This window comes from Pelophylax lessonae (genome assembly GCF_965119305.1).
Source record: "Pelophylax lessonae genome assembly, chromosome: 8".
NCBI lineage: Eukaryota > Metazoa > Chordata > Amphibia > Anura > Ranidae > Pelophylax > Pelophylax lessonae.
Window position 1 is genome coordinate 94,438,670 of NC_138775.1, and position 25,001 is coordinate 94,463,670.

The 25,001-nt window shown below is 47.0% G+C and overlaps 1 protein-coding gene across 1 annotated transcript in view; it reads right to left on the minus strand.

The window, feature by feature from the left end:
- Positions 1–1,064: 1,064 nt before the first annotated feature.
- Positions 1,065–25,001, minus strand: part of TOMM22 (translocase of outer mitochondrial membrane 22) — a 35,898-nt gene continuing 11,961 nt past the window's right edge. Inside the window, exons 3-4 of the mRNA XM_082266049.1 lie at positions 8,588–8,705; positions 1,065–1,588 (exon numbers count right to left, since the gene is read on the minus strand). Coding sequence (XP_082122175.1) covers positions 1,526–1,588; positions 8,588–8,705 — 181 coding nt within the window. The 3' untranslated portion in view covers positions 1,065–1,525. The remainder of the gene's footprint in view (positions 1,589–8,587; positions 8,706–25,001) is intronic.

Genomic DNA, 25,001 nt, shown 5'->3' on the forward strand with positions numbered 1-25,001 from the left:
GTAGCCGCCCACAGAGGCAAGGATTTATTTTGTCTATTATTTTGCTGTTTTTAACGCTTGCAGTCTGGTGAAGAATATTGCATTAATAAACCAAACTGTTGTTTGCAAGTACTTATCGGCTATCTCTCTGTGAAAACGCACCCCCCAAGGGGTCATCCACACCTGCCACCGAGCTAATCCCTTACAATCTATATATACACACACACACACAATATTATAACCAGGATCATGGCTGCATGCAGTACTTTTTATCAGCACACACTGCCCGCACACCACCGCAGCGCAGTGTGACCCAGGCACACCGGAGACAAGGAAGTTTGCAATATAATGCGATGGAACTGCACTGGAAAAACCGCCCAATGCAGTCCTGTCGCATCTGGTGTGAACGTTCCCTAAATTTTTGTGTAATGCACAGAAATGGTATAGAACATTTCAATGTACTTCAACTGTGTAAAAGCCATGCTATAAAACATCAGATATCTATTTGAACTTTTCTCACATTGTGTCGCATTTCTTAGATTAGGTCTATAATCCAAGCATACCTTGATATTTTCTACAGACACATAGAACTACCTAAATATAAAAAACACACACACAATTATCTTTGTTCACTTTAGTTTTATGCTTTGAAAATAAAATAGAAAACACAAAAGATCTTAAACTATTTAAACTACAGTAAGTCATCACTTCAGGCTTTAAAAGTCTTGCAGATTGATGGAGTCTCTACAGCTATATAAATAAAACAGTGAATAATTGAACCTTCTTGTCTGGGTCAAATAGTGGCAATACCATGATGACATTCTTGCAGAGAGAGTAGGTGAACAGTATGCTGCAGTTTTTTGGATGGGAGATTTAAATATTCAGGCTTATTTTCATGTGCCCAACTGTAGGCAGGAATTTAGTGACCTCATAATCAGTAAACAGAAATTTTACAAATACAAAAATTAAAATTGATCATAATTGACACATTAAACAGAGACTGTACCTTACAAGGCACAGACTATGTGTAAATTGTTATTTTTCTCTTTACAGAGTGGCAAGCATAGAAAATGAACTGTAAGTCATGTGTAAACTTCTAGAGGCACATATAATCTACTTTAAAGATCGTTACAGCCAGTACTGTGTACGATTAAGGGGTCTAAAACATTTATTTAAACCTTGAAAATACACCTGCATATAATCCACATACATTATACAGATTTTTACAATGACATCAAGTCAGTATCAGTACACATAATCAAGTCTGTCCCAATGTGGTTGTGGAATGATTGGCTGATGTGTAAAAGATGAACTGTCCATAGGAAACTTTTTCTCATTTTTCCCTTCACAGTACTCATACTAGAAAAACCAGGCGCTGCTCAAGCTCCCTTGTCTGCAGATGATGGCATTGCACACTAGTGGTAGAGCAAATGTTCCATGCAGAGCGCTGAAGGAGGCAGATGGCCGAGGAAGCATCGGTCTTCTAATTCCCTGTTCCCCAGTCAATAGAATCAACAAACAACATTTTTAAAGGACTAATCGGAAATTATACTTTTCCAGGGAGTGGAGGGAGAGAACCAGACATTCCTGTAGATGGGCCTAGAAGTATCTGATGAAAGAAAACCACTATAAATCAGTATACAACAAAACAGTTTGAAAAAAAATCTTTAATTGCTTTAAGTTACTGAAAATAACGGAATTTTTGTAAAATCTTACCTGTAAAATTCCTTTCTCTGAGTCCTCCGACAGTCGCCGCCTCTTCATATTCGTCACTAATGGGGTTAATGACCTTTGCTCCGTAGGAGTAGCTAGGCAACAGAATATATTAATATCAAAGCTTTTAGCATATCCCACCCCCAGGGGGTGGTCCCCTCAGTCCATACCTCCCTGCTTCCTGCATTTCCAACTCAGTTTCAGTAGCATAGCAGTAGAGTACATAAACAAACCCCAAAAGAGGGGCGGGGGCGGCGACTGTCGGAGGACTCAGGGAAAGGAATTTTACAGGTAAGATTTTACAAAAATTCCGTTTTCTCTTACGTCCTCCGACAGTCGCCGCCTCTTCATATTCGTCACTAATGGGGACGTCCCATAGCAGTGTAGACATGAGGGGTGGGAAAAAAAGCAGCCGCGCCTAAAGCAACGCAGTAACCACATCAGAGAAAGGAACCTTACCAAAGTAAGAGAACCAACTGGGCAACAGGAAAAACGTGCTCAACAGGAGCAACAACCCAGGAAAAAACAAGCAACCTAGGGGTAAAAACACCCCAACAGCCAAGGGCCCAAACAAGGGACCCTAAGGCACTGCCGCACTAAGAACTTTGCGGCCAAAGGAAGCATCTGCCGATGCCAGAACATCCACCTTGTAAAATTTCGAGAAAGTGTGAACGGACGACCAAGTCGCCGCCTTACACACCTGGGCCACAGAAGCCTGATGACGATAGGCCCAAGACGTACTCAGAGACCTGGTAGAGTGCGCCTTCACAGGAAAAGGAGGAACCTTCCCCTTCAAAGCATAGGCTTGCACAATGGTCTGACTGATCCATTTGGCGATGGTAGCAGCCAACGCCGCCATGCCCTTCCGAGGTCCCTCAGGAAGGACAAAGAGAATCCGACTTGCGAAAGGATTTAGTCGATGACAGGTAAACCCTGATCGCCCTAACAACATCCAAGGAATGCAAAGCCACCTCCTTCGGATGCTTAGGTGAAATTCCGAGATCCTCTTCGGAAGAAAAGACGGGTTAGGTCGCAAGACCACCTTATCCAAGTGAACCACCAAATACGGAGATTTACAGGACAAGGCCGCCAGCTCCGACACCCTGCGAGCCGAAGTGATCGCCACTAAGAAGGCAACCTTCTTGGACAACAAAGACAACGAGATCTCCCTGATATTTTCAAAAGGAGCATGTTGCGACACGGACAGAACAAGGCTCAAATCCCATGGAGGTAAAGGCTCCCTCCTAGGAGGGACCAAATGTCGCACCCCTTGAACAAAGGTGCTAACCAAAGAGTTAGAAGCCACAGAGCGTTGAAAGAGAACGGCCAGCGCAGAAATCTGACCCTTAATCGTGGCCAACGCCAAACGCTGGTCCACGCCCGTTTGAAGGAAAGCCAACACTCTCGACACCGAGTACGAGCGAGGGGAATACCCCCTGTACTCACACCAGGCAAAGTAAGCCTTCCAAGTACGGTAGTAAATCTTCCCAGAAGAGGCTTTTCTAGCCTTGATCAAAGTGGGAATGACCTCAGGGGAAAGACCCCTATCCTTCAGGACCTGGCTTTCAACAGCCAGGCCGTTAAAGCCAGCGACTGTAAAGCAGGATGGAAGATCGGTCCTTGAGACAGGAGATCTGCTCGAAGTGGCAGACGCCACGGAGAGTTGACCGCCAGATTCACGAGGTCTGCGTACCAAGACCGGCGAGGCCAGTCTGGTGCCATCAGAATCACCGTTTTCGGTTCAGAGGCCAACCTGCGAAGGAACCTGGACAGCAGCTGAATCGGTGGAAAGGCATACAACAGGCGATACTGATGCCAGGGCGTCACTAACGCGTCCGAGGAGTCTGCCCGAGGATCGCGTGTCCTTGCCACGAACCATTCCACCTTGTTGTTAAGACGAGACGCGAACAGGTCCACATCTGGGGATCCCCACTTTTCGCACAACATCTGGAAGACATCCGGGTGAAGGGACCATTCTCCCTGGTCCAGGGTCTGGCGGCTCAGATAATCCGCCTGCCAGTTCTCCACCCCCGGAATGTGAACTGCAGATATCGCCGGGACGTGCGTCTCGGCCCAAGACAGAATGTCGGCTACTTCCCGAGCCGCCCGGGCACTCCTGGTGCCCCCTTGGTGGTTGATGTAGGCCACCACTGTGGCATTGTCTGTCTGTACCCGAACTGGACGGCCCTGAAGCCTGTCCGTCCAACGCAGAAGACAGAGATTTATCGCTCGCAATTCCAGAATGTTGATCGGAAGGGAGGATTCCTCCTCCGACCAAGTTCCCTGGGCGGACAGAACGCCCAGAACACCACCCCAGCCCGACAGGCTGGCGTCCGTGGTGATCACCGTCCATGACAAAGGATGAAAAGACTTGCCCCCCCCCCCCCCCCGACACCGCCGGGGACTGGAGCCACCACAAAAGACCCCTGCGGGCGAGATGGCTCAACGACAGCCGCAGATCCAGAGATCGCGGACGCCCGTCCCACTTGGCCAGGACCTCCGCCTGAAGCTCCCGTGTGTGAAACTGGGTGAAGGGAATCGCCTCGAAGGCCGAAACCATCAATCCCAGACACCTCATACACGTCCGGAGGGACGAGCACTGATTGTCCCTGAGGGACCTGACTTCGCACTGAAGTGTCCGAAGCTTGTCTTCCGGCAGGAAGACCTTCGCTTGAACAGAGTCCAGAATCATCCCCAGGTAGGGAAGACGAACTGACGGGCACAACGTTGACTTTGGAAAATTTATCGTCCAGCCGAATTCCTGCAGAGTCTGCATCGTGATGGACAGGTCGTTCACCAGGCCCTGACTGGTTGCGGACTGAATTAGGATATCGTCCAGATACCCCAGGACAGAAATGCCCTGGGCCCTCAACAAGGCCAGAACCGGCGCAAGCACCTTGGTGAAAACCCGCGGAGCCGAAGCGAGACCAAAGGGCAATGCCACGAATTGGTAATGATCCTCCGCAATGGCAAATCGAAGGTACCTCTGGTGACCCTCGAAAATGGGGATGTGAAGGTACGCATCCTTCAAGTCGATGGAGGCCATGAATTCCCCCGGAACCAGGGCAGCCACCACCGATCGCAGGGATTCCATGCGGAACTTGCGAACCCGCAAAAAGCGGTTCAGAGCTTTCAAGTCCAGAATCGGACGTACCTTGCCCTCCTTTCTGGGCACAGTGAACAGATTGGAATAGAACCCCCGAAATCTGTCCCGATGAGGCACCGGAACCACCACTCCCTGGGCCCGCACCGCCAGGTGCAGATCCTGCAAGCGCTCCGGAGTCAGCTGAAGGTTTGAGGGGAAAATTCTGCCCGCCGGCCAAGAGAGAAACTCGATCTTGTATCCAGATCGAACGATTTCCTGAACCCACCTGTCCCGAACGCGGTCCAGCCAGGGTTGAAGAAAACCGAGCAAACGTCCCCCCACCCCAGAAGCGGGTGAGGGTGCCCCTTCAGGCCGCATTGTTGTGGGCAGCGGATCCGGACTGGCCGGACTTCCGCTTACCCGTCCACGGCTTCTTCTGGGAGCCTTGGCCTTTGAAGGGCTTGCCCTTATAGTGGGACCGAAAGGCACGAAGCGACCCCTGAGGGTCTAAACGAGGCATTCTTCTTACCCCGAACAAACTTATTCTTGTGAGATTGGGGCAAGAGAGTACTCTTACCCCCAGAAATACCCTTTATCAGAGTATCCAAAGATTCGCCAAAAAGGCGAGATCCCGCGTAGGGCAAATTAGCTTAAGTCTTGCGGGAAGACTGATCAACAGACCAACATTTCAGCCATATCAGGCGACGGTTCAAGACCGCCACACTAGAAAGACGCGCAGCCAAAGGGACTAAATCCAAGTCCGCGTCACACAAATACATGACACCCTGATGAATCTGATCCACCATAGCCAAAGTTGTCGGCAGGGCAGAGTCAGCCACCAGAGTGCGCTTGAGCACCTGCGTCCAATCCGCAATAACCTGGGCTGCCATAATGGAAGCAAAAATAGGCTTCAGCATAGAGCCAGCAACCGTATAAGCATGACGGGCCAGAGATTCTAACCTCCTGTCCATCGGGTCCCGGAAAACCGGGGTATCCTCAGCAGGGATCGCAGTAGATTTATTCAAAATCGCCACCGCGTGATCCACCTGAGGCGGCACACACCAACGCTCATCAGTAGCTGGTGTAAAAGGGATAACGCAGCTTGAAACTACTCGGCACAGCAAAAGGCTTCTTTATATTGCGCCATTGCTCATCCACCGCGCGCTGAAATTCCGTAGAGCAAGGAAAAACCTGCGATGTTTTGCGTTTCCTTTGCGTCCCATAAGAGGACATCAAAGCAGGAGGACATGGTTCATCCTGCAAATGCAGCGTTTGTTTGATAGAAGCAACCAACTCATCCATGATTGCAAGCTCTTCAGACGAGCCAGGGGGAGATTATCTACCCCTTCCACCTCAGCCTCCCCGTCAGACCCCACAAGGTCTAGGGATGAGTGAGACCCTGAGAAGGGCACTCCAGCCATAGCAGCCCCATCGCCCTCTGAATCAGAGGAAATAGACACCCTGGGCCGTTTAGTGGATCGATCAGCCACCAGCATCTGCACTTGAGCAGCTAAGTTTGCCACAATAGTGGCCAGATCAGCCCCCTCGGGGGAAGCAGCAGCCCCTTGGCCCCCCCACCAAGGTGGGAGGAAACTTGCAATCCTGAGAATCCATGCCCCAACAAAAAAGCAATAAAGGGTACTGCCCCTTTAAGATTGCGGCGAGCGCAAGCCCACCGCACCCACTGAATACACTGACCCCCACAGGGACAAGAAAAACTGGGAAAGGAATACAGGAAAAAAGGAAATATAAAACCTGGAGAGATCACACAGGCTGCTGCTGCTGCACCGATCGCTGTCCCAGAGCAAAAGGAAGTGATGCAAGACTGACCGCCCCTACGAAGCCTATGCAAGGCTACACAAACATGGCCGCTCGGCTGAGGAATCCCTGGGCAAACAGAACATGGCGCTGATATGTGGCCTGATCGATCGCCGCCCAAAATGGCGGCGTTTGGCGCCAAAAACGCTGTACAGTACCTCACAGGACCTGCCACCATGATTTTTGCCCCAGAAAAAGCGATCGCCTCACAGCATGCTGAAAATCTGACTGCTTTACAATGACACCCAGCAGAGCGGGAGAGCCCCCCCCTTCACAGCCCACACACACAGGCAGCAAGTTCACACAGGAACTGACAGGGAGCACAGCAGCCACACAGACATGCAGGGTCACACAGTCCCAGACTGACACCCAAATAGACAGGTCCCCACATAGAGTTACACTTACCAGTCCGGATGGCGTGGGGAGCCTGCTCCAGCGACCAAACCGCTGCACTGAGGACAGGGAGTGTCGCAAGCATGACACAACGGAACCGCGGTGCGAAACCGCAACAGCGTCCAGTGAGGTAGCCACCTCACCGATAGCATCCCTGCAGCGAACAGGGATGGGTCGTTCAATGTGCCAGGGCAAAACCTAAGCTGAACGCTCGATGGCAGGCTGGGAAGCCCCTGGCCCTGAGCCCTGGGAACCAGGTGGCCAGACTGAGACCCAGCTCCGCACGATCATCTTCATCAGAAGAAACTAACGCTGAAAATAAACAGCTAAGTAAAAGAAAGAGAAAAAACTTCAAATAAAATCAAAAAGAGAAAAGAAGCTGAGACTGAGAGCCCCAGCACAGGAACAGCCTGCATACTCCTGAGCTAGGCATTAGAAACTGAGTTGGAAATGCAGGGAGGTATGGACTGAGGGGACCACCCCCTGGGGGTGGGATATGCTAAAAGCTTTGATATTAATATATTCTGTTGCCTAGCTACTCCTACGGAGCAAAGGTCATTAACCCCATTAGTGACGAATATGAAGAGGCGGCGACTGTCGGAGGACGTAAGAGAAATCTAACTTTTCAGAATCTACAGCAAACAACAATGGTACAGAGCAGCACAGTGGCTAAGTGGTCAACACTTATGCCTAGCAGCACTAGGGTCGCTGTTTCAAATCCCAACCATGAAAACTATCTGCCTTGAGTTTGTATGTTCTCAATGTGCCTGCCTGGGTTTCTTCCCACATTCTAAAAGACATGCTGGAAGGTTAATGGTCTCCTGTCAAAATTGACCCTGGTATGTGTATGTATGAATGTGAGTTAGGGACCTTAGAAAGTTAAGTTCATAGAGGGCAGGGACTGATGTGAATGTATAATATATATGTAAAGCATTGTGTAAATTGACTGCACTATACAAGTACCTGTAATAAATAAATAAAAATAAATGGCGAGTTGTACTCCACTCACTAACATTTAGATCAGGTTGCATTGAATTTGTTCAGGCTTACAAAAAAAAATAGCTGAAAACTACTAATTGGCTGGAATAAGTAACTGCATCTAACCTTCGATATAGGTGGTATTTGATAAAGATTAGTAGTCAATATCCATAGCTATAATTTTGACACAGGTAAATTGATACTGAACGGCTGAAAGAGAACAACAACTCGACAAGCCTGTTCACATGCAATCACAAGGCAGAAACTGCTTACGAAAAATTTAGGCTGTCATGTGGATCAAAGATCTCCTGATGCAACATACAGAGATGTATGCTGTCAGAACTGATTGTATACCAAAATACCCAAAGAGACTGCAGATATAAATCTGTGTCATTGACTCCTATTCCCCATCTCTTCTGTCAGGAGCACGTGTGCTTTATAAATTAGGGGTTATGCCATGGCATAATTAAATTATATCTGTAGTTTTTAGATGTGCATTTATTTCTGTGAGAACAAAAAAAAAAAAACATTTATAATGTATATAGATATGGAAAGAGGCCCCCTTGCAATATCGACAATAGGTTCTAAACAATTAGTTACATTAGTCATTTTCATGCTCACCTGTCTCTGTTGTAGTTGCTGCTGTTGCTCCATCTGCAATTTTTCTGTCTCAAACACTACAGGCAATACCAGAATCATGAATGAGGTGGTTCCTATCCACAGTGCTGACCGGGAAAAACTAAAGTATCCAAAAAAAAAAAAAAAAAAGAAATGTATTAGTTTACCTATTTGAGGACCACCATGCTACAACCCATTCCCTGTCCAACCATTTTTAGCGCTGTGATAGTTTGATAATTACTCATGCATCACTGTACCCAAATCAATTTTACATATTTTTTTAGAGACAGAGCTTTGTTTTGGTGCTATTTAACCCCCTTCACGTCAACTGTACGCAAATATGTGGACCCACTGGGCTTTTTTCCATGGGGCCACATATTTGCGTATCTCCCTTTTTGTGCTGGGAGCGAGCTGCACAACATGCTCCTAGCACAGGTACCAGGGTTTCACCAAGAGTCCCGGGCCTCGTTTTAATGATCAGGACCCGGAATGTCCGATTCCAGGTCACCCGATTACTGTTATAGCCTCTGATTGGCTATCACAGTAATCAGCCACTGTGAAGCCCTCCCTGTGTTTTCTGTCTCTGTGAATGGACAAGACAGATACATTGTATCTTTCTCTGTCCTTGCAGGGATAGAAAAAAAAAAAAAAAAAAAAACCTAGATCAAGGTTTGATCTAGGTCAGCCGCAGGGTTAGTGTTCGGGTCAAAGTCAGTATTTTTTTTTTCTAATTAGTATCAGTGTGTTTTAGGCAGGATAAAAAAAAAAGCAAAATGCGCACTATTGTTTTTGGGCTGTAGTATGGGTACAAACAACAACAACATACACTTAGGTGGTATCGCAGCGGCTTTTGTTCTTTGGTGGTAGGTTATGGTAGTAGCAAGAAATATACAGGTAAATTGAAAAAGAAAAGCATTGAGAAAAACGGTTTCTATTACTTTTTGTTTTCATACAAAATTTAATGCAAACTGAATCAAATAAAAAACAAGAGTACACAAACCCCAGAAATGATACATTTTTTGCCACAACTTTTTGGAAATGAAGAAACATGTTGGTATTGAGGGTGTTAAAACATGTGGTAACCTTGCACTAGATACATTAAATGGACATGTGATACACAAACAAATGTGAAAGGGTTTAATTTGAAATGTCACATATGATGGAGAGGAAGGGGTTAATGTGCAGGATAAAGGTAGTACGAGGATAATATACAGCTCAGATCAGAGACAGGATGGAGCCAACATATACTGTAGAGGGCTGGATGACACTGATACCAGTTTACAATTGGTGCTGCGGTCAGGAAGCTCACTTTCCTCTTGCACATTGATTAGTGCGTGAGAAGTAAAAGCTGGCTGTTAGCCGCAACCATTGTTTACATTGTATGATGCTGTCACTGGTCACAGCGACAACAAGATACAGAGCTAATCTGATTGGCTCAGTACCTTCTGCTTGCTAACTACACTGTCCAATGGAAAACGAAGTTATTACCTGTTAACTTGATTTCCAGGAATCTTCCAGCTCAGAAATATGAGAGATTGGCACCTCCCAGTTAGCACAGGAAACACAAATCCGCATTAGTATAAAAAGACAGGCACTATGCATGGTCCCTCAGTAATAACAAATAACCAAAGGCCTAACATGTACACCCCCTAATAATTACCATTACAAAATCATAGGGTGGGAACAGTGCCGTCCTGGAAAATTCCTGGAAATCAAGTAAACAGGTAATAACTTCGTTTTCCCAAGTCATCTTCCAGGACGGCTTTAGGAGAGCGACATCATAGAAATAATACCCGTTAGGGAGGGACTACTGCCTGAAGCACTTTTCTCCCAAAAGCCTGGTCAATTGATGACAAAAGGTTCAGATGGTAGTGTCTTATGAAAGTCTGGAAAATTGACCAGGTGGCTACTTTGCAGATCTGGATTGGGGTAGCCCCTGCTTTCTCTGCCCAAGAGGTGGCGAAAGGCTCTGGTGGAACATGCTCTAAGCTTAGGAGGAGCTGGCAGTCCTGTTATGGAATAGGCTTCCTCAATAGCGGATTTCATCCATCTGGCGACAGTGGTTTTTGAGGCGCCTAGTCCTTTCCTGGGACCGGAATACAGAACAAACAGATTGGGTACCTTTCTCCATTCTTTGGTTCTTTCAATATAGCATAACAGGCAACTCCTGACGTCTAATTTGTGAAAATTCTCTTCTTTTAAATTGCTTGCTTGTCCGCAGAAAGATGGTTATTACGATGTCCTGTGACCTATGGAAATCAGTGGATACATTAGAAAGGAACCCCATGTCCAGGGGCAGAATTACCTTATCTGGGAAAAATGGAACAGTAAAGTTCCATTATTGATCAAGCTTGCAATTCACTCACTCTCCTGGCAGACATCAGGGTCACTAGGAGTAGGATTTTGTAAGTTAGGAGTTTTAGAGAGCTTTCTTCGAGAGGCTCAAACGGTTCTTTCATAAAACTCTGCAGTACTGTGGATAGGTCCCAAGGGGGGAATCTCTGCTGCTGAGGAGGTCTCTTCCTTGAAACGGACTTAATGAACCTCTGATTAGAGTATGATGCGCTAATCTTAGATCTAGGAGACTGGATAATGCTGCCACTTGCACTTTTAGGGTGTTGAGTGTAAGACCTAAATCTGTACCATTCTGTGAAAAATCCAGTACGGCTGGAAAAATAGGCCCGAAAGTCCTGCCTTTTACCTTCCTCCAGCTGCAGAACTTTTTCCAAATCTTGGAGTAAAATTAAATTTGTGGACTTTTTCCAACTTTCCAATATGGTGCAGATCACTTTCTCTGACAGACCTTTGCTTTTTAACAGCTCTTCCTCAGTAGCCAAGCTGTCAGAGAAAGAAGGCCCGCATGTTGGTGGTGCAATTTTCCTTGAACCAGTAAGTCCTCCCTCACTGGAAGCTTCCAAGGCTCCGAGATCAACAGGTTCTGGAGAGCAGGAAACCAGGTTCTCTTTGGCAAAAACAGGACTATTACGATGGTCTTTGCTTCTGTAGCTTGGATCTTCTGTAAGACTTTCAGAATGAGCCTGAAGGGGGGAAATGCGTATAAAGAGCTTCCCTGACCAGGGGTGGGCGAACGCATCCAGCCCTAAACTGCTCGAATCCCAGTGTATTGAGAAGAATTTCCTTACTTTTGCATTTTTGCTAAAGCAAAAAGGTCTATCTCCAGATAACCCCAGTTTTGAGCGATCGGTGTGAACACTTCTTGTTTCAGACTCCATTCTGTATGCGAGATCTGTTCTTTGCTCAGAAAACTGCTAGCGAGTTGAAATTTCCCTTTGATGTGTACTTCTGCAAGGTCATTCTCTTCTGTCCGGCCAAACATTATCCCAGCTAGTTCCCTGAGAATTGCTGAACGCGTGCCTCCTTTTTTGTTGATATAGGAAACTGCGGCGATATTGTCCGAAAGGATACATGTTTTCCCCTTATAATAGATGCGAAAATGCGCATAGCTTCCCAGATCGCCCTCAGTTCTCTCAGGTTGGAAAACTACTTGGCCCAAGACTGATCCCATTTCTCTTGCGCTGCCTGGTGGCCCATGTGGGCTCCCCAACCCCACACATTTGTGTCTGTTGTGATTCTTAATGGATCTTAATTAATCAACTTGTGTATAGCAACGTCCCAGAGACAGATTCCTTTCTAGCAGCCACCACTGTAAGGATTCCTTCACTGGACTCAGCAGTGTCACAAGACTGATTAGAAAAGGGGGGGAGATTGGCGCGATCGGACTGAGCAGGCTGCTAAAATAGTCTAAGTGTGGGCAAAGGTAAATGAACAGGACAGTGGGATTGCTGGAACACTTGGATGGCTGCAGGCTGTAAAGGGTGAAGCAACCCTGTATGGATACAAAAAGAGAGAGAAAACCAAGCGCCGATCTAAGTGTGGCAATAAGCGTTTCTTTAATATCACATAAAAGAGTGTTACTCACAAGAGTCCATTAAAAGCAGGCATCTCAAAAGCAGTGGGGCAGTCTGTGTGGTCACATCAAGGGTGTCCTCTTGGGTCTGCTGCAGAGCTGGTGCTGTGACGAGTGATGTTCTCCTGTTGCGAGGCAGGGGATTTGCAGGTCCACAGCGGCGATGGGGCAGCTTCGGTGAGCAGGTCGGAGGATTGTGACATCACTTCCTGGAGATGCAGTGGGGGTGAAACGGCGAAGCGTTGCTCCGCTCCTTCTTCAGGGCGTGCAGAGGCCATTTTTGGTTGTGGGCAATTATGCCAGTGGTTCAGTAAGTGAATTACGGAGGCTCAGCGGGGACACAATAGTGCAAGGCAAAGCGGCAAGAGATGTGAATAGCATAGACAGAGAGACAGAGAGAGAGAGAGACAGAGAGAGAGAGAGACAGAGAGAGAGAGAGACAGAGAGAGAGAGAGAGACAGAGAGAGACAGAGAGAGAGAGAGACAGAGACAGAGAGAGAGACAGAGAGAGAGAGACAGAGACAGAGACAGAGAGAGAGAGAGAACATCCGGGTCTTTTCTATTTTCATCCATGAAGCACACTCCCTTACGATCCCCTCTCCCCTGGTCCCCCTTCCCCCCCCCCACCCCGGATGTCCACTCCCTCTCTCTCTCGTTCCACCTCGGTCTCCGCTATTCACATCTCTTGCCGCTTTGCCTCCGTAATTCACTTACTGAACCACTGGCATAAATGCCCACAACCAAAATGGCCCCTGCACGGCCTGAAGGAGCGGAGCTCCGCAACGCGTCGCCGTTTCACCCCCACTGCATCTCCAGGAAGTGATGTCACAATCCTCCGACCTGCTCACCGAAGCTGCCCCATCGCCGCTGTGGACCTGCAAATCCCCTGCCTCGCAACAGGAGAACATCGCTCGTCCCTCACAGCACCAGCTCTGCAGCAGACCCTTGATATGACCACACAGACTGCCCCACTGCTTTCGAGATGCTTGCTTTTGAGATGCCTGCTTTTAATGGACTCTTGTGAGTAACACTCTTTTATGTGATATTAAAGAAACGCTTATTGCTACATTTAGATCGGCGCTTGGTTTTCTCTCTTTCTTACAAGACTGGTTGTTGGTGACCGTCCCATACTGATAACATGAACCTCTGAAGAGCTCCGATGGGAGTCTGGGCCCAAGTCACTGCCCGAATCGCTGCTTTTATCAGTCCTAACAATCTCATTATGTATCTGATGGACGTTGTGGGGTTCAGTATGAACCTTGAGGCTTCTGACATCAGTGTTTCCCTCTTTTCTTCTGGTAAGATTTTTTATATCCCAGGAAAACAACTTTCTGAGCAGGGAGAAAAAATGGATTTTTGTAAAATCTTACCGTAAAATCCTTTTCTCTTAGCTCATTGACAGACGTAGTCCTCGGTGATACACCACCTTCGGGTTATGTTGCCTCCACAGGAGCAGGACTAGACAGGAAATTAAAAAGCTCTGGCCACACCCTAGGGGCAGTCCCAGAGGGTATATCCTCTCTCTCTCTGCCTCAGCAAATCAGTTATGTGAAACAGCAGTCTTTAGAGATTTTAACCCAACTCAAAAAAACAGAGGGGCGGGGACTACGTCTGTCAATGAGCTAAGAGAAAAGGATTTTACGGTAAGATTTTACAAAAATCCATTTTTCTCTAGCGCTCATTGACAGACGTAGTCCTCGGTGATACACCACCTTCAGAGCAGTATCACAACTGAGGGGTGGGAAAATGAAATCAAATCCCAATCTAGAAGGCCCAACCGGTGCCAACTAGAAGTTTACAATGCTCATCCTTAATGATGAGACTCAACAAAAGAGAGAAAAAAATTCTTTTTTTTTTTTTTTTTCAAACAGAAAAAAACCCTCGAGGTAGACCACCGGTCTCCTCAAATTGCGGCCTGCAAAACCTTGCGGCCAAATGAGGCATCCGCCGATGCCGTCACATCAATTTTATAGAATTTTGTAAAGGTATGTACCGACGACCAAGTGGCCGCCTTACATACCTGGACCACTGACGCCTGATGGCGAAAGGCCCAGGAAGTACTGAGCGCTCGAGTGGAGTGCGCCCTAACAGGGAACGGAGGACTCTGACCCTTAATAGAATAAGCCTGTACCACCGTTTGTCTAATCCATTTGGCAATGGTCGCGGCAGATGCAGGCAAACCCTTTCTGGGGCCATCCGTGATCACAAAAAGTGAATCCGTCTTACGGAATGATTCCGTAGCTTTCAGGTATACCCTGATTGCCCGAACCACATCTAAGGAATGCAACGCATGTTCCCGATGATGCTTGGGCTGAGGACACAAGGAAGGTAGTACAATATCTTCATTCAGATGAAAATCTGAAACCACCTTAGGAAGAAAAGATGGCTTAGGATGAAGTACTACCTTATCCCTATGAATCACTAGGTATGGGGACTGGCATGATAATGCAGCCAGTTCTGACACCCTGCGAGCAGAAGTAATAGCCACCAAGAAGGCCACCTTCTGGGATAAAGTAAGCAAGGGAATTTCCCTGATGTTTTCAAAGGGAGGTTTCTGTAGAACCGACAAAACCAAATTAAGATCCCAGGGCGGTAAGGGCGCGCGGACTGGAGGAGCCAGGTGCCGCACCCCCTGGATGAAATTCCGCACCAAGGATTTGGTAGCTAAAGGCTTCTGAAAGAAGATTGCTAATGCTGAAACTTGACCCTTGATGGTGCTCAAGGCTAGCTTCTGCTCAACCCCTTGTTGCAAAAAGGCCAATATTCGAGACACCGAATAGGTACGTGGAGGAAATCCTAAAGATTCGCACCACGCAATATAAGTCTTCCATGTGTGATAATAGACTTTGCTGGAAGTCGCTTTCCTTGCTTTAATAAGGGTAGGAATGACTGAAGTAGACAAACCTCTGTCCTTCAGTACTTGGGTCTCAATGGCCAGGCCATTAAAACCAGCGACTGTAAAGCACGAAGGTAAATTGGTCCTTGAGACCACAGACACTCCCTGAGACGAAGTTCCCACGGAACGTCTGCGACTAACCTGTCCAAGTCGGCCAGGCCGGCTTGAGGAGGCCAGCCTAGAATTTCTAGGACCACTGGCGCTGATTGGATCTGAACCAGACGTCCCTAGAGCTATCTGGCCCCGACCATCCGAGAAAGTCTGGTCGTTTTCTGTTCCCACACATTTATCAGATACCTGATAGTTATCAGGAAAGGTGATCTTTTCTGGTTGAACCTCAGGGACCGAAGTCACCCGACTAGAGGCTACTTGGCCTATCTGGTCAACCAGATCCGATTCCTGTGAGGTATCGGGACAAATCTTAGGAAAAGGTAAAGGAAAAGATCTATTCAGGGAACGGTAACTACCGCTTCCTGTGGTACTTAAATGTTGGAAGGGAAGAATCGCACCGGTAGTAGTGGTTGATGCTCGATCTAATGTCCTGAATACCGGTGAAAACGTCCCCCCACCCTGAAACCGGGTGGGGGCGCACCTTCAGGCTGTGTACTCCTTTACTTCGGGTTTGGCTGGGTTGGTCCTCTGCTTGTCCGACCAGCCCTTCTTGAACCCTCCTGGAGGAGTCCTGCCTTTCCCGCTAGTACCAGCCGGGCGCCCTTTATGGGCGGTAAAGAAAGGTCCTCGCTTGTTGCGAGGTCCCTTAGCTTTTGCAGCCTGTGGCAAAAAAGTGCTCTTGCCCCCAGTGGCATCCTTAATGATTTCATCTAGGTTGGCCCCAAATAGACGATTCCCCTGAAAAGGGAGATTGGTCAAGGTCTTTTTGGAACCTAGGTCAGCTGACCAGCATTTTAACCACAGCACACGTCTGAGGATCACTGCTAACTTAGATGCATGCCCTAATAAGGGAGTAGTGTCCAAGGCTGCGTCACAGATAAACCGTAGCCCTTGTATGATCTGTTCCATCAAATCAGATGTCTCCTGGGGAATATCTTTTCCCCTAAGATCTTGGCGTACCATTTTCGCCCATTCCGTAAGTGTCTGGGAAACTAGACCAATAACAATTACTGGTCTAAATGCTGACCCTATCAGAGAGAAGATAGTGCGGGACTCCGCTTCTATCTTTCGATCCACCGGATACTTAAAGGACGAAGTGTCCTCCACTGGAATAACCGTGGCTTTATTCAGCCTGGAAATAGGCGGATCCACGACTGGTGGTACCGTCCATTTCTTAATAATGGATTCCTCAAACGGATAGCGTCTAGCAATACGCTTGGAAATAGTAAAGGTACGTTTAGAATGCTCCCATTCTCCTTTAATCTGATTACCAAAACATTTAGGTACAGGAAAAGCCTTCGCCGTCTTGATGGGCTTATTAGTACCAAAAGGCATCTCTGTTTCAGTTGCCTCTGCCGGTAAAGCCTCAAGTTTTAAGGTTTCCTGCACTGCCACAACTAGTGCGTCCACCAATGCCTCTTCCTGAATTATAGCAAGAGAAGAAGCGTCCTCCTCACTGTCTGAGGGGGCTTTACCTGGGATAACAGCCCTTGCAGAGGAACCTGCAACTGCCGTGACCATCTCTGAATCTGAGTCAGAGGTGTCAGATGGTATAGGGGTAGGCGGGGGTCGCTTCCTTGACCCCCGTCCCTGACAGGCCGCCTCCACCCGAGCCACCATAGACTCCAAAATTGCTGTAAATGACTCTATACTCTGTGCACCGGCGGGTCCCGAGGCCCCCTCGAGGGAAACAGGTGGGGGAATATGTGTGGCAGGGTCCATGATAACTCCAGTTACTTCCTGGATAATATAATTCAAAAGTAAAGAAAAAAACTTTTTTTTTTTTTTTTTTTTTTTCTGACCCCCAGCGCCACAAAAAGCCCCTTAGTGTTACCTGCTAGGGATCCCTATCGATCGAGAGAGAGAGAGATAGACCCCCAGGCTCACCACTTGATGCTCAGAGTTAAACTGCAACAGGTTACAGCGCTGTCTTGACAAACAGGAAGTCTTTTGGCTGGCTGCCCAGGAAGAAAGGAGGCGGCTCCGCCCCTCTGCACGCCTTCCGGCGCCTCCCCCAAGCTCCACGAGGTGTAGGATCACCTCAAACATGGCCGCCCCCATGCTGGAGACACGAGGCTACGCCAAAATGGCGGCTCGTGCGATCCAGCAAAAAAAATGGCGGCGGCCTGTACTGAATAGCGGTGTGCTGCAGGGCACACAACACTCTCTCTGCATGGGGATATGGCGTGGTTGGCGGTACCGGCCCTGGCGGACCGCATGGCCGTTCGGGAGGCCTGCTAATAGCTGGAGATCTGATTTGGAAGGCAGTCTACATGTCCGTGGCTTCTGACTGGTAGGTAGCTTATGCTTAACCCATAAGATTCCCAGAATGCCACAGATTACATCTTTTAAACATGTATACAATAGATTGTTAGCTCCCAAACCAAGCCTCCTGGCTTTTTGCACACATAAAATCACACTCAAAGTAGGAGGATCTGTGACATGTTATAGGATAGAAAGGACTCTTTCTTACCATACAGAGAGGGGCCCGCGTTCACCACAAAACCCGTCAGGGAAAAAGGGGGAACATACTACTCACCATACCAGAACCAGGCGGGCACCAACTCCTGACAGTACCCCTCTCCACCGGGGCGGGAGGGCTGTCGACCGATACGGACGCCGTGACTCATGGTCTTTGGCGTTTCAGCGAGACGTTTAACTCGCGGGTTCAGTCCTTTTAATGGGACTTTGTCGCGGCCGACCCAGCGCGGAGCTATGGCCTGCACGCGCTCGTAGGCTGAACTGGGGTGACCACCGGATCTCAACATCCAGCCCGTCGCCCAGTTCAGCTTTCTTGCTTGAAGATCTCACAGGAACACTGGAGAAAAAAAAAGCTGTCTAAAAAATCCTTTAAGAAAAAAATTCTTGCCAGGACCTAAGATCCCAGCAAGGTATCTAGGTCCTTACTCATAACTAGACAGAAAATAACTGATTTGCTGAGGCAGAGAGAGAGAGGATATACCCTCTGGGACTGCCCCTAGGGTGTGGCCAGAGCTTTTTAATTTCCTGTCTAGTCCTGCTCCTGTGGAGGCAACATAACCCGAAGGTGGTGTATCACCGAGGACTACGTCTGTCAATGAGCGCTAGAGAAATGTGATTTTTCTGTGTTTAAAATTTAACCCAGACTCTGAAGGTGACTTTGTGTTCTGTTCAAAGACCTTTCCAATTCCGTAGCAGTTTTGCAAACAAAAGCAGGTCATCTAGATACGATATCATCAATATCCCTTCTGTCCTCAAGGTCTGTAAGCTTCTGCTAACACTTTTGTGAAGATTCTTGAAGTTGGAAATAGATTGTCTGATTTGGACCTTTTACTGCAAATCTGAGAAATATTTGAGCTTTCTCTGATGGGAATGTGTAAATAAGCATCCTTCAGGTCTGTTGTGGCTATGAATGCCCCCCGTGTCAAAGTTCTTTTGCTGTAAAGATGGTTTCCATCTTGAGTTTTTTGATTTGACTGTTCTGTTGAACATTTTCAGGTTGACATTTTCAGGGAGAGGATTAGTCTGAATTCTCCTGACTATTTCTTCCTTAAAAAGATGTGGGAGTAAAAACCCCCTCCGATTTCCCTTTGAGAAAGGGGGGATATAACTTCATGGCCCATCATTTCTTGGAGCAGATTTGTCATGGCAGCTGGCATGTTCGCATTCTTTGGAAGCTGGGTTACGAAAAAACGTTGACTTCTATCTGATGCATCTTAGATCTAATCTCCAGAGGTTATGCGTTGTTTGATGTGGCCTGTCACTGGGATAGGAAGGCCCCAGTCTCCCTCCTACACAGCAAGAGGAGTCATTGCCCTTTTTCCTTAGGCTAAGAGGGAATAAACAGAAATCCCCTTTTCCCTTTGGTTTTCTATATTGCAATGGCTTCTTTTGCTTCCTACCTTCTTTAGGTCCCATTTTCTTCAAAGGACAAAACCCTTTCTTGTATTGCTGTTTTTTGGGGACAGGAAAATTTTCCTTCCTGTCTGATGAACGTTCCAACAGTGAATCTAGATCTTGAAAGACTAAATTTCCTTTGAATGGCAGAGAACATGACTTTGTCTTGTAAGAGGCATTCCCTGGCCAAGTTTTCAACCAAATAGCCCTCCTTGCTTGGTTGATCAGAGCAGTGCATCTAGGCGAAAACCTGATGGCTTCAGCCGAAGCGTCAGCAACATAAATCAACTGCTTAAGGTACCGGGAGGGAATCCAGAAGCTGTTCTTTAGGAGTATCATTTTTCAGCAAAACTTTAAAATTCCTTAACCAGAGATCAAGGGTCCTGGCAACGCAGGTAGAAGCAATGGCCGGTTGGACGTTTGGCGCTCCTGTGTCCCATGCCTTCCTTAGGTAGCCTTCGGCCTTCCTGTCCATGGCATCTTTAAGTGAACCTGTGTCTTCAAATGACAAGTCTGAATGCTTTGTAACCCTGGACAAAGCTGCATTCAGTCTTTTCCCATAGTGATGCTTCTTCTTTAAAGGGAAACCTTCTTTTAAGGCTTTTAAGGAGAAAAACCCTCTTCTCTGGCTCTTTTTATTCCTGCAGAATTGTGTCATTCAGTGCTGCATGTACAGGGAAAGATTGATGTCTCTTTTGTATGTAACCCCGCATAAAGTTTGTCATGGATAGATAGATCCTCTTTCTTCCAGCTCTAATGCAGTGTTTCTCAACTGCGGTCCTCAGGGCACACTAACAGGCCATAATTTAGGTATTACCTTGGGGAGATTCAGACTAGAATACTGAAATCACTGAGCAGCAAATTATATCACCTGTGATGTATTTCAGTTTTCTTGCAAACCTGGCCTGTTAGTGTGCCCTGAGGACCGGAGTTGAGAAACACTGCTCTAATGTATCTTAAATTCATTTTAGGAGCTCCTCTGTCTCATTGGAAGGAAACAGGAATTGCTGAACTTGACTACCTTTCTCTTCCTTGAGTTCCCCCTCCTCAGGACTAGATTCCCCGCTGGATCCTTCTCCAATCTCCTCCAGCACCCCTGGATCCCCCTCTGCAGCCGCAGGGGTGGGAATGGGAGTTTCTAAGCTAAAACCGGAAGTACTAGGTATAGCAGTATCCAGGGGTCCTCAATCTTGAAGAGAGTTTATGAAGGATTCAAATGTTTTAACCATTTCAGTCTTCATGGGATCTAAAAACTTCTTGAACACAGAGCTACTTTCCTTCTTGGCTAAGGCATCCATGCATTCCTGGCATTAGGTTTTTTTCCATGAGGATGACAACTTGTGTTTACAAGAGAAACATCTCTTTTTAGGGATCTCGGGAGGCCCTGCTCCATTCATTACTTCGTGGCTCTTCCCCTGGGAAGGCACAAACGATAAAAAAGGAGCGGATTCAGAGAGAGTTGCCAGGTGTAAGGAAGAAAAAAAAAAAAGAAAGAAAGAAAAAAGGACAGGTGGATGTGTGACTCCCTGACCTCTCCAAAAAAAAAAAAAAAAAAACCTAAAAAACTAAAAGCACCCCACTCAGTGCCTCCTCCACCGAGCGGCAGGTAAGGATAAGATGATGCACAGTCATCACTTTCCTACCTTAGGGCTTGGATCCTCCTGCGTCCCCCGATCCTCTTCCTCTGCAGCAGCCACCTCCATGATGCACATGCAGGGAACTGGAGATCGGCGCAGGGTCCTTTAACCACTTACTGCCCGGCCACCGACAAATGACAGCAGAGCAGTGCAGCTATTGTTCTGGGATGCCATCATATGACGGCGCACCAGAACGGCCTCTCACGGGGGCGTGCAGTGCGGCGATCGTGGCCACGCCGTGTTGCTGTTGCTAGGACACAGCGCGACCCCAATCTTGGTAGAGAGCCAATGACATGGCTCTTTACCCATGTGATCGGCTGTGTCCAATCACAGCCGGTCACATGTAAATAAGGAAGTGCCGTTTATCGGCTCTCCTCGCCTCACACTGTTAAGAGTGTGTGGCGAGGAGAGCCGATCACCAGCTCCTCCTCAAAGGGGAGAAAAGGAGAGGTAATCAGGGCACTGATTATCAGTGCCCTGATTACAGAAAAGTGAAAAACAAGGCCAATCAGTGCCCATAGCGCCGCCCGTCAGTGCGGCATACTAGTATCTCCTTATCAGTGCCCATAAGTGCAGCCTATCAGTGCCGCCTCATCAGCGAACATCAGTGAAGGAGAAAATTTATTTTCAAAATTTACTCACAGAAAAGAAAAAAACTTTTCCCCAAAATTTTGTCTCTCTTTTTTCTAAGAACTAAAAAACCCAGCTGTGATTAAATACCACCAAAATAAATATATTTTTATATGGGTACAGTGTAGCATGATCGCGCAATTGTCATTCAAAGTGTGACAGCGCTAAAAGCTGAAAATTGGCCTGGGCAGGAAGGGGGTGAAAGTGCAATGTATTGAAGTGGTTAAATAAGCTGGTAACACCCAGCTCAGCCCATGTCTTCCTCTGTGGATTCTGGTCTGGCATTAGTGGATCGGCACGCCCAGGCAGTGTGCATTCCCCTCCATCCTGCTGGGACATCCTGGACTCCATTCTAGTTTCTGCCCCATCCAATATGGCCACCGGGCATCCCAGCCGCATCACTTCCACCGGAAGTACATCACTAGCCCAGACCGAAAGTGACATCAGCACTTCGCCCCCCGCCTTCTAACCACCAAGAAGCCATGCCTAGCTTCACAGTAACACATGGGGGGAAGCTACAGGTAAGTGCACTGCACTAAATCCACAGGGGAGAGGTTAGCCTCCTACAATGGCTGCCCTCAGGACCTAACAAAAATCACAGGAGGGGAGAGGGTCCCCTAGCCTCCCCTGGGCAACACCCCCAGGGGAGCACAAACTAATCCTTCCATCTACCCAGGAACACTGCCCCAGGGAAAACTGATATTAGCCCGGGAGGCTCCTGCCACGAAGGCCTGACAGATGAGAAAACAAATCTGTGATCCTGTCTGGAACAATAACTGAGGGACCATGCATAGTGCAGGTCTTTTTATACTAATGTGGATTTGTGTTTCCTGTGCTAGGTGGGAGGAGCCACTCTCTCATAAGGCTCTCCTGGAAGAGGACTTGGGAAAGTCTGTTCACAGTATAGTGCTTATGTAGGAGCTAGGGGGCATTCAAGTGATTAAGTGTAGAATTAATTACCATTCAAACAAGTTCCATTTTGCAAAATGCAATCATCAGAATACAGAGAAACATATCCTCCCAAATGTTACTATTACTGAGGTGTACTTATAGAAGGGAAAGCATCACATACAAAAATAGAAGTCATCAAGAATTTCCTATAATTACAACCCCACAAATAAAAGGAATAGAGGTAGCAAAAGCCAGCAATGCAAGGCTTTATAATGGGGGATTTTGTGTTTAATGCTGAACTTTAGAACGCATTAAAGTCCAACTCCAGCTCAGCTATCAATTTAAATAGTTTGTTTGGGCCAATACATGCTGCCACTATCAGAGCTCTATAAACTGTATGTAGCATCAGTACCGTAAACAGCGCTGTTTCTGGCAGCAGTACAGGGGCTTCCAGTCCTGTTCCCAGAACAAAAGTGCTGTATAGCCATCCACTCGAAAACAATGCATTTTATCAATAAATACAAGGCTTCCTCTGAATGGAAGAGGTGGACCTGCCTCTCCATTTTGGCAAGCTTGGCTCAAACAAAATATTTAAAGTGATAAAGCTGGAGTTAGTGGTTGTAAAGTCTGTAATGTTTACTTGTCTCTTTCCAAAGCTCTAATGGTCTTTTCTCTTTGGTGCTTCGTTTCTCTGTTATCAGCATGTCACTGCTGTGAAGGTTTTCAGACACATGAGATAAACTTGTGAACGGGGAAGGAGCTCAGCACAGAGCTTGTCTTTTCAGAACACAGCTCTGTATTCTTCTTTCCCTCCTGTTTGCTCTGTGAAGGGGGTGTGTGCCATTTCCCCCGATCAGCTCTCGCACAGTGTAACTGCAGCTCTCCGCCCCCTCCTCTGTGATACTAACAGATGGAGAAGGATTTTAACGCGATTCTGTCCTTTTGAAGGGGTGTAGGGAAGGAAGAGAAGACTGAAGATAAACAAAGAAAACCTATGTAGGATGATTTGTTTCATCTCTGTGTATCATCTGAGGCCAGTCACTTCACTGGGTATATGAGAGGGTTTACAACAACTTTAACCACTTGCCGACCAGTCACGTTGACTGTACTGCGGAAAAGTGTCTCGTTCCCGTCCAGCGACGTAGACCTACGTCGCTGGACTCCCCCCCCTCGTGGGCGGCGCGCGCGCCACCGGAGGCTCGCTCCCGCTGTATTCAGTTCACCGCCGCTCTTCCCCGATCGTCGGGGATTCGAGTGTGGAGATCCGCCCACTTGTGTAAACACAAGCGGGCGGATCTCCTAAGTGACAGACAGGGTCAGATTGCAGGGTTCAGCATAGCTGAACCTGCGATCTGTCCCTGTGTCACTCAGTCACCTCCCCCCACACACGCCAGTAAGCACCAGGCATACATTAACCCCTTGATCACCAATAAAAATTAACCCCTTCCCTGCCAGTGTCTTTTTACAGTAACAGTGCATATGTATAGCACTGATTACTGTAGTAATGTCACTGGTACCCCCAAAAGTGTCAAAAATGTCAGTCAAGGGTCCGATCTGTCCGCCGCAATATCGCAGTACCGCAAAAATCGCAGATCGCCGCCATTACTCCTTAAAAAAAAAAAAAAAAGAACAAAAATGACAAAAATCTTTCCCTTAGTTAGTAAACGCAATAACTTTTGCGCAAACCAATCAAAATACGCTTATTGTGATTTTTTTTTACCAAACATAGGTGGCAAAAAACAAACTGGCCAAAAATTTAAAAAAAATTAGATTTTTACATTTTTATTTTTGGGGAATTTCATATAGAAAAAATGTGAAAAATATTGTTATTTTTGCAAAATTGTCGCTCTTTTTTTGATTATAGCGCAAAAAAAAAAACAAAAAAAAAAAAAACGCACAGGTGATCAAATACCACCAAAAGAAAGCGCTGTTTGTGGGAAAAAAAGGACGTAAATTTGCACGACCACGCAATTGTCAGTTAAAATCGCACAGTGCCGAATCGCAAAAAGTGGCCTGGACGTAAGACAGCAAAATCCTCCGGTGGTAAAGTGGTTAAGCTTTAATGCAGCTTTGTAATCATTACACCATTAAATGTATATATTTTTTATAAAAACAGTGTAGGTATCTGAATTTGACCTCAAACTCTTGCAATCCATGTACAGCAGGGATGGAGTGTAAGAAAAAGAAGCAAGAAACCAATCTGTTTACATGCTGACAGAGGAAAAAGAATGATAGCGAAGGGAGCTCATTACTGTGCTCCTTCATAGATCACTGTCCAGTCACAAGTGGGGGTGGTCCCATGACAGCATGGGCTCACAGGAATAATGCTGGCCATCAAACCGAGGACATCAAGTAGTGAAAAAAAAAAATATGCTGGGGACAGCTCTGGATTTCACATAAATTTTGTAGCAAAAACGTTTCTTTTAATGGGCTAATCATAAGTATCTT